The sequence below is a fragment of the Auxenochlorella protothecoides genome (genome assembly GCF_000733215.1).
Source record: "Auxenochlorella protothecoides strain 0710 unplaced genomic scaffold scaffold30, whole genome shotgun sequence".
Classification (NCBI taxonomy): Eukaryota; Viridiplantae; Chlorophyta; class Trebouxiophyceae; order Chlorellales; family Chlorellaceae; genus Auxenochlorella; species Auxenochlorella protothecoides.
Window position 1 is genome coordinate 85,812 of NW_011934162.1, and position 7,629 is coordinate 93,440.

General features: G+C 63.0%; 4 protein-coding genes across 4 annotated transcripts in view; 3 read left to right on the forward strand and 1 right to left on the reverse strand.

Annotated features, from left to right (window-relative positions):
- The window catches only part of F751_2826 (Protein FD), a gene marked incomplete at both ends in the record, with an annotated part of 3,208 nt that extends 2,913 nt beyond the window's left edge, over nucleotides 1-295 (forward strand). Inside the window, 2 exons of the mRNA XM_011398139.1 lie at nucleotides 38-178; nucleotides 266-295. Of these exons, the coding sequence (XP_011396441.1) occupies nucleotides 38-178; nucleotides 266-295 (171 nt within the window). The remainder of the gene's footprint in view (nucleotides 1-37; nucleotides 179-265) is intronic.
- Nucleotides 296-702: 407 nt separating this feature from the next.
- On the forward strand, nucleotides 703-2,388 carry F751_2827 (Serine-threonine kinase receptor-associated protein; the record flags this gene model as incomplete). The annotated part of the gene is made up of 5 exons (XM_011398140.1): nucleotides 703-779; nucleotides 902-1,194; nucleotides 1,379-1,526; nucleotides 1,731-1,845; nucleotides 2,053-2,388. The coding sequence occupies 5 exons, from the start codon at nucleotides 703-705 to the stop codon at nucleotides 2,386-2,388; spliced, it is 969 nt and encodes a 322-aa protein (XP_011396442.1).
- Nucleotides 2,389-2,506: 118 nt separating this feature from the next.
- F751_2828 (Cytochrome b5) lies at nucleotides 2,507-3,286 on the reverse strand (the record flags this gene model as incomplete). Its single annotated transcript, XM_011398141.1, has 3 exons — nucleotides 2,507-2,569; nucleotides 2,737-3,047; nucleotides 3,175-3,286. The coding sequence occupies 3 exons, from the start codon at nucleotides 3,284-3,286 to the stop codon at nucleotides 2,507-2,509; spliced, it is 486 nt and encodes a 161-aa protein (XP_011396443.1).
- Nucleotides 3,287-3,634: 348 nt separating this feature from the next.
- The window catches only part of F751_2829 (Magnesium-chelatase subunit H), a gene marked incomplete at both ends in the record, with an annotated part of 8,546 nt that continues 4,551 nt past the window's right edge, over nucleotides 3,635-7,629 (forward strand). The window contains 8 exons of the mRNA XM_011398142.1: nucleotides 3,635-3,715; nucleotides 4,033-4,135; nucleotides 4,281-4,435; nucleotides 4,623-5,218; nucleotides 5,402-5,696; nucleotides 5,922-6,380; nucleotides 6,622-6,801; nucleotides 7,029-7,424. Of these exons, the coding sequence (XP_011396444.1) occupies nucleotides 3,635-3,715; nucleotides 4,033-4,135; nucleotides 4,281-4,435; nucleotides 4,623-5,218; nucleotides 5,402-5,696; nucleotides 5,922-6,380; nucleotides 6,622-6,801; nucleotides 7,029-7,424 (2,265 nt within the window). The remainder of the gene's footprint in view (nucleotides 3,716-4,032; nucleotides 4,136-4,280; nucleotides 4,436-4,622; nucleotides 5,219-5,401; nucleotides 5,697-5,921; nucleotides 6,381-6,621; nucleotides 6,802-7,028; nucleotides 7,425-7,629) is intronic.

Below are 7,629 nucleotides of genomic sequence, written 5' to 3' on the forward strand. Positions count from 1 at the left end.
CCTACGTGCCGACTCCGGGTCGGGCGGCGACCGGCAGGAGGGCGCGCGCTCCAGCAAGCGCGCGATCAAGAACCGGGAGTCGGCGGCGCGATCGCGCGCGCGGAGGCAGGAGTACACGCAGACCTTGGAGGCCAAGGTGGCTGAGCTGCAGGAGGCCAACCGCCTGCTGCGGGAGCAGGTGCTCACCGCCGCGGCGGCCGCGGCGGCCGGGAGCGGGCATGCGGGGGCGCCGCGCGAGAGCGGCGCGGCAGACGGCCCGGCGCAGGTGGGGGTCAAGCGGGCCCGGTCGCTCTGACGGGGAGCGTGACTCTGTCCCAGCCTTGCGGCGACAAGCGGAAGTTTCATCCCTCTTTTCTTGACGTGACGCCACGATGCAGCTCGGGAGGCCCAGGGCCACACCTTGTGACCACTACTCTCCATTATCCACCCCATTTTTCAGTATGTGATACCCAGGGCCAGTTTGATGGAAATCAGGGCGAGAATGTGTATCGATGTGTGCCATGGCCATGTGTGGGTGGGTGCCCGAGTCTCTCCACCGGCGCGCCAGCCAGCGCGCGCGGGTTAACAATGCGGGGATGCAGATTAAGCCATGCTCGGGTCCAGTCCCCAGCCAGAGGAGTGTCGGGGTGGGATCCCCGCCTTGAACGTCGAGGGGCCAGCTGCAGGGTTGGAAGAGGCGTGGCGTGGCGCAGGCTCGTGGTGATGGCTGGCAGACCCAAGAGTCAGACCCCCCTGGTGTGCCACGGACACACCAGACCAATCGTGGATCTGCACTTCAGGTGCGAGATGGGTGGATGTTGGCGTCGTGGACCCCGATCTGGAGCTTCGAGCACACATCGCCAGCCTCCCTGCTGCACGGCTACCGCTTCCCCCAACCCGCCTCCCACCCCCCGACACGCAGCCCCATCACACCCGATGGCTACTTCCTGATCTCTGCCAGCAAGGATTCCTCCCCCCAGCTCCGCAATGGCGAGACCGGGGACTGGATCGGGACTTTCCAGGGCCACAAAGGGGCGGTGTGGGCTGCCGTGCTCAACGACTCCGCCTTCCTGGCTGCCACCGCCTCTGCCGACTTCACGGCCCGGGTGTGGAATGCCGTGACCGGGGACGAGCTGCATTCCTTTGCACACAAGCACATCGTGCGAACAGCCGCATTTGCGAGGGGGCAGGACTCCTGCAAGCTCGTCACCGGAGGTGAGCTTTGGTTGTATATCGCTTGGCTGGCAGCGGGCAGACTGGTGGTTGGGGGAGGATGGGTGTCCGAATGGCTGGAGGGCTTGCCGTTACCTTTCGTGTCTGGACCTGAGGCCCGTGGTTACCCCAAGCCCCGGGCCTTCCTCGACTCAATCCCCTCCCCTTCCTGTGTCCCCAATCCTAGGTCCCGAGAAGCTACTTCGTGTGTTTGATCTGTCACGCCCCGACGCCGCCCCTGAGACGGCGGCCCTGGCATCCAGTATCCGGGGCGCGGCCTGGATCCACGACAACAAGGCCATGCTCATCTCCTACTCCGACAAGCCCAACCTGGAGTGAGTAGGGAGGGGGGGGGGCCTAGATGCTTTGCGCCGAGGCAGGCACTCTGCTCCGGCAAGACTTGCAGTGCTTGCACGAGACTGCTGGTCGCCTGGCGCACCCGCTGTGAAGGGGTGCCAGGACCCCACCCTGTCGCTGCGGCTCGCCATCAAGGGTCACCTGCCTTTCGTCACCCTTCCGTCCTTTCTTCCTGTGCGCAGCGTGCTGGACACGCGGACGCTGAGCGTGGTGAAGACGCTGGAGACGGCGGGACCGGTGACCAGCATCGACGTCACGGACTGCGGCAGATTCATCGTCACCGCCGACGGCAGCCAGGTTGGTGCAGGAGGTCGGCGGGGGAGTGGGGCAGTGTTTGAGACGGAGCCTGGAGGCGCGACTGCCAGGCGCGGCGCGCGGCCGCTGAGCCGAGGTGCAATCGCCAGTGCGGGAAGGCGGGCTAGGGTTGCCGCCGGGTCACACTCACCGAAATGCATATTCACACTTTCCACCTCCACCTCCACACACAATCCCACGGCGAGCCAGGTCCTGATCCACGACGGCACCGACTTTGCGGTGAAGCGCACCTTCCGCCCCAGCGGGTACTCGGTGGAGGCAGCCGCCTACGCCCCCGACCGCGGCAAGCTGGTGGCGGGCGGCAGCGACATGTGGGTTCACGTGTATGACGAGACGGACAGTGAGGTGGAGGCGGGGCGGGGGCACCACGGGCCTGTGCACGGCGTGCGTTTCGCGCCGGGGCACGCGACCTTTGCCTCCGGCTCGGAGGACGGCACCCTGCGCATCTGGCAGACGGAGCCGCCGGCGGCTGCTGTGGCGGCGCCGGTGGCGGCCAAGGAGACGAGGGATGGGCAGGGCGTCTGAGTCTCTGGCGCTGGGGTGGGAGGTCGATGCCGCCTTCAGCCTGGTCAGAGCTGCACCCCTGCTCACCCTGGCTGCTGCTGCCGCCCCTGCACAGACGCTCCTCCTGCCTGCACACACGCTAGGCGCATGCCAGGCTCCCTTGCACCTTCCACTCGGCCTGGGCTGTGAACGTCTTGGCCTCCTGTGGTACTCCATTACATGTGCGCAGGCGAGGGAGATGCGTGTGAGGTGCTGCGCAGCGGGCACTCCAAGAGCAGGTCTCCCAAGGAAACCAAGAAGATTCTACAGCAGCAGTGGGGTGGCATGGGGCACGCTGCTTTCATCCTAACTTGTCGTTACTGGGCTCACGCCAGCATCTCCTCCTTCCACGAGGGTGCCGATGAGATACTCACGGACCAAGTCATGCACAGTGGCGGGGTGCTGGGGGCCGTGGAAACCCTCCGTGGCGTCGCCCCCAGCATGCGTGAAGATGGCATCGCCCCCCGGGTGATCCTCAATGTACTGCGTGACGTCATACACCCCTGCCACGCCCGTGGTCCTGCTGCGGATGATGAGCCAAAGATCCGACTCCGAGGCGTGCCGGGCGACCTCCTCCTTCGTGTACCGGCCCAGCGGCTTCTGGATTGGCTTCGTGGCGACCGCTCGTTTGCCAGCATACTCTACAGTTGACGGGATGCTATGTGATTGAGGGCGCAGTCATGCAAGCGACTGGAAGCTGAACAGCACAAGAAACCAACCCAGCACGAAGGTGGGCCTCTTCAAGCAGTCTATCAGACCAGCACTCACTTCGATTCTTCTTCTCGTCGATGCCAAACCAGACTCTTATGAACGCCAGCACTATCGCACCGAGGACGAGCGTGACGGGGAGCACCCACCCCGGCAGGGCAGCGTCCTCCATCGAGCCCACCAGGCAGCGTTCAACCCCCCCTTACTCTCGCACCAGGAGTCCCGATCATGCGTCGGAAGCTTCCTGCTTGGACATCGGGATCAATTCGCTCCGTCGTGCATCTGAGCTCTCAGGGGGTCCGTCGATATGGGCAACTTGGCGCGCGAGACGAATCTGTCACGTGGTGCAAGCTTAGGGATAAATAAGATATCGTCCCAGGGGCAGTGCAGTATTTCTGTGGCTCCTGGCGCTCCCTGTGGTCGGCTTATACCCTAGAACAAATTTCATTAGGACCATTACCTTCTAGACTTATCACATTGTCGCCTCTCCAACCCCTGGAGACGCTTTAGGATTCTCACGATGGGCACCCGCGCCCTGCCCGGCACCATGCAAACCACCATCGCCTCCAGCGCGATCCCCGTGGCGTTTCACCCTGCCAAGGTGGGTAAATGTGTGCCCGATGTAGCGGCGTGCTTGCTCCACGGGTCGGGCTGTGTGGCGGTGGTCTTTCCCCCGATGTATACCGGTGAGATCCCCATGGGCGCCCGAATCCTTGCAGGCATCGGGATCCCGTCGCCGCAGACCCTACCGCTCCCGCACCGGACTGGTGAGATGGCTGGAATAATTCTACCGCCGCCATGAATGCTCCCGCTGTGACCATCCCCGTGGTCCAATGCATGGGCAATTGTGGGATCGGACTCGGTCCAGTGCTAAATCTCGTCCTGTACTGGCCCATGCACATGCCCTCCCTGCAACAGGTTACCAAGGCAGTGGCCACCGGCCCCCGAGTACCCTCCTTCAACCTAGGAGGGCGGGATGGCGACGAGCCCCTTAAGATCCAGATTGGGGAGGGCATGATGGGTGAGCTGGGTCGGAGTGAATCGTCGAGCTTGCAGCAGGCTGTGGGCCTGGGCCCAGTTGCTGTGCATACATTGCAAACGCTGAGTGCTGTCTTCTTGCATGATTGTGGTCTTCTGACCTTGCGCACCATCGCATCCTGCCATAGGCGGGGGCTTCACCTCCCTCGACCCCGAGACCCGGCGCATTGTCCCTGTGCCAGCGGGCCGCCCCAAGGTCAAGATAGTGTACGTGGTATTGGAGTCGCAGTACCAGTCCTCGCTGGCAGCAGCGGTGAACCGCATCAACGCTGTCCAGAAGGAGGTGGGCTTGAGTGTTGAGGGTGAGGGGAGTGGGGTGCCGACCAGTGCCGCGCGTCGATCCCTGCATCAGGCGCCTTGGACATCCATGGAAGGCACAACCATCCTGTTGCGATGGCTGCGCCACCCTTTTCTCCACACACACACACTCGCACAAGTCTTCCTTCCTTCCCTCCACCCCACAATGCCAGGTGTGCGTGGAGATCGTTGGCTATCTGTTGGAGGAGCTGCGTGATGCCACCAACTTTGCGCATTTTAAGGCGGACGTGGCGGACGCAAACATCTTCATCGGCTCCCTCATCTTCATCGAGGACCTGGCAGACAAGGTGGTGGAGGCGGTGGGGCCCGCCCGCGACTCGCTGGATGCCTGCCTCGTCTTCCCCTCCATGCCCGCGGTCATGCGCCTGAACAAGCTGGGCACCTTCCAGATGAGCCAGCTGGGGCAGTCCAAGAGCCTGATCGGGGACTTCATGAAGAATGCGCGCAAGAACAACGACAAGTTTGAGGAGAGCATGCTGAAGCTGGTGCGCACGCTGCCCAAGGTGCTCAAGTACCTGCCCTCGGACAAGGCGCGGGACGCACGCAACTTCGTCAACGCCCTCCAGTATTGGCTGACGGGAAACGTGGACAACCTGGAGAACCTCATCCTGAGCACCAGCCAGGCCTACGTCCCTGCGCTCAAGGGCGTGGACTTCGAGGCCGCCGAGCCGGAGCTCCTGCCCGACGTCGGCATCTGGCACCCACTGGCCACTCACATGTTTGAGGACATCAAGGAGTACCTCAACTGGTGGGGCGGTTGGTGCTTTTTTTTGGGGGGGGGGGGGAGTTGAGGTTTGACTGGTTCCCCCCCATGTGGGGCAAAGGGCTCTCGGGGAGGCAGTGGGTATTTCATTCCACCACACCCATCCTCCTTCCCCCCATCACATCACAAATCCATTCCCCCCATCACATTCCTCCCTTTTTGACACAGGTACGACACGCGTCGCGACATGCGCACCACCGCCGACAGCCCCACCATCGGCCTGGTCCTCCAGCGCTCCCACCTGGTTACCGGGGACGAGGGGCACTACTCCGGTGTGGTATCCGAGCTGGAGGCGCGTGGCGCGCGGGTCATTCCCGTCTTCGCTGGCGGCCTGGACTTCTCGCTGCCGGTCAAGAAGTTCTTCTACGACCCCCTGAAGCCCAGCAAGGCGCACGTCGACGCCGTGCTTTCTTTGACCGGATTCGCGCTGGTGGGGGGCCCCGCTCGCCAGGACGCCCCCAAGGTGCCAGACGTCGTTGACTTGTCGTGTGTGTGTGTATTTTGGTGGTGGGTGCTCAATTGCTACCCAGGGACAATAACACAATCCCTGGTGCTGTTGCATCTCTTCGACTCTGTTTCTCCCTCTTCTGGACCGGCACAGACAGTGCGCGACCCAACTTTCCAGCCCCGTGAGTCGGATTGGCCCTGGGACAGATGACCATATTCCCCCCCTCATTCATGCATGCAGGCCATCACGGCGCTCAAGGCTCTCAACGTGCCCTACCTGTGCTCGCTGCCCCTGGTCTTCCAGACCACGGAGGAGTGGCTGGAGAGCCAGCTGGGCGTGCACCCGGTGCAGGTGGCGCTGCAGGTGGCGCTGCCGGAGCTTGACGGCGCCATCGAGCCGCTGGTCTTTGCCGGGCGCGACGCGGGCACGGGCAAGTCCCACTCCCTCCCCGACCGCATTGAGTCCCTGGCCGCGCGCACGGTCAAGTGGGCCACGCTGGCCAAGAAACCGGTGGCTGAGAAGAAGCTGGCCATCACGGTCTTCTCCTTCCCCCCGGACAAGGGCAACGTCGGCACCGCCGCCTACCTCAACGTCTTTGGATCCATCTTCCAGGTCCTCAAGGAGCTGGAGGAGGAGGGGTACGATGTGGGAGATATGCCCGCCGATGAGAAGACTCTCATGGAGTCGGTGCTCAACCAGGTGTGTGTTATGCGTGGTTAGGGTATTGGGGAGTCGAGGGCTTTTGCTGTGGTGGAAGGAACTCATTGGGGCATGCGAGAGGACTGTTTCACTATTCTGCAGATACTGCCTTTGCCACGGGCATGTCTGGATTTACCTTGCTTCCTTGAGCAGTGCCTTCCAAGACACAATGCAGACCTCCTAATCCCATCACACCCCGCTCCACTCGACCCCTCACAACCACCCCTGTCTTCCTCCTCAGGAGGAGGCCCGCTTCAACTCCGCCGACCTCAATGTGGCCTACCGCATGAGCGTGGACGAGTACAAGCGGCTGTGCCCCTACGCGACCGCCTTGGAGGAGAACTGGGGTCCGCCGCCCGGCAAGCTGAACACCAACGGACAGGCGAGGGCGGCTGGTTGTTGGCAATGGAGGGGCAGGACTGTGTGTCACCCGCCTTCTTGTAGTATTGAGGGCTTTGTGAAGGCCATTCACACCCCTTTGATGTGCCGCTGTATGCTTGCATGTGCAGGCAGCGGCATGCCTCGTCTGATCGAGCACCTGTGACCATCTGTTGCGAGAGGCCCTGCAACACGCCCACCAGTGCAGTCAACCCCAGTCCCAATATCCCCCAATGCTCCCCACCCCCTCCTTGCCCCTCACTCACACAGGACCTGCTGGTGTTCGGCAAGCAGTTTGGCAAGGTGTTCATCGGCGTGCAGCCCACCTTTGGGTACGAGGGCGACCCCATGCGCCTCCTCTTCTCCCGCTCCGCCTCGCCCCACCACGGCTTCGCGGCCTACTACACCTTCCTGGAGCATGTGTATGGCGCCGACGCGGTGCTGCACTTTGGCACGCACGGCTCGCTGGAGTTCATGCCGGGGAAGCAGGTGGGCATGAGCGGCGAGTGCTACCCCGACTCCCTCATTGGCTCGCTGCCCAACCTCTACTACTACGCGGCCAACAACCCCAGCGAGGCCACCATCGCCAAGCGCCGGTCCTACGCCAACACCATCAGCTACCTCACCCCCCCGGCCGAGAACGCGGGGCTGTACAAGGGGCTCAAGGTGGGTCTGGAGGGTTGGGCGGACCTGCATGCTGGGTTGGCGGTATAAATATCGGGAATTTACGCTGGGAGCTGTTTCGGAGGGCAGAGAGCTGTGAGCATCAAAGAATCAGACCTCAATGTATCCCGAACAGTCCTGGCATCCCGTGAGAGCTGTGTTTGTAGTTGTCCTCGATGCGCACTCATCAATCCTTCGTCCCCCCCCC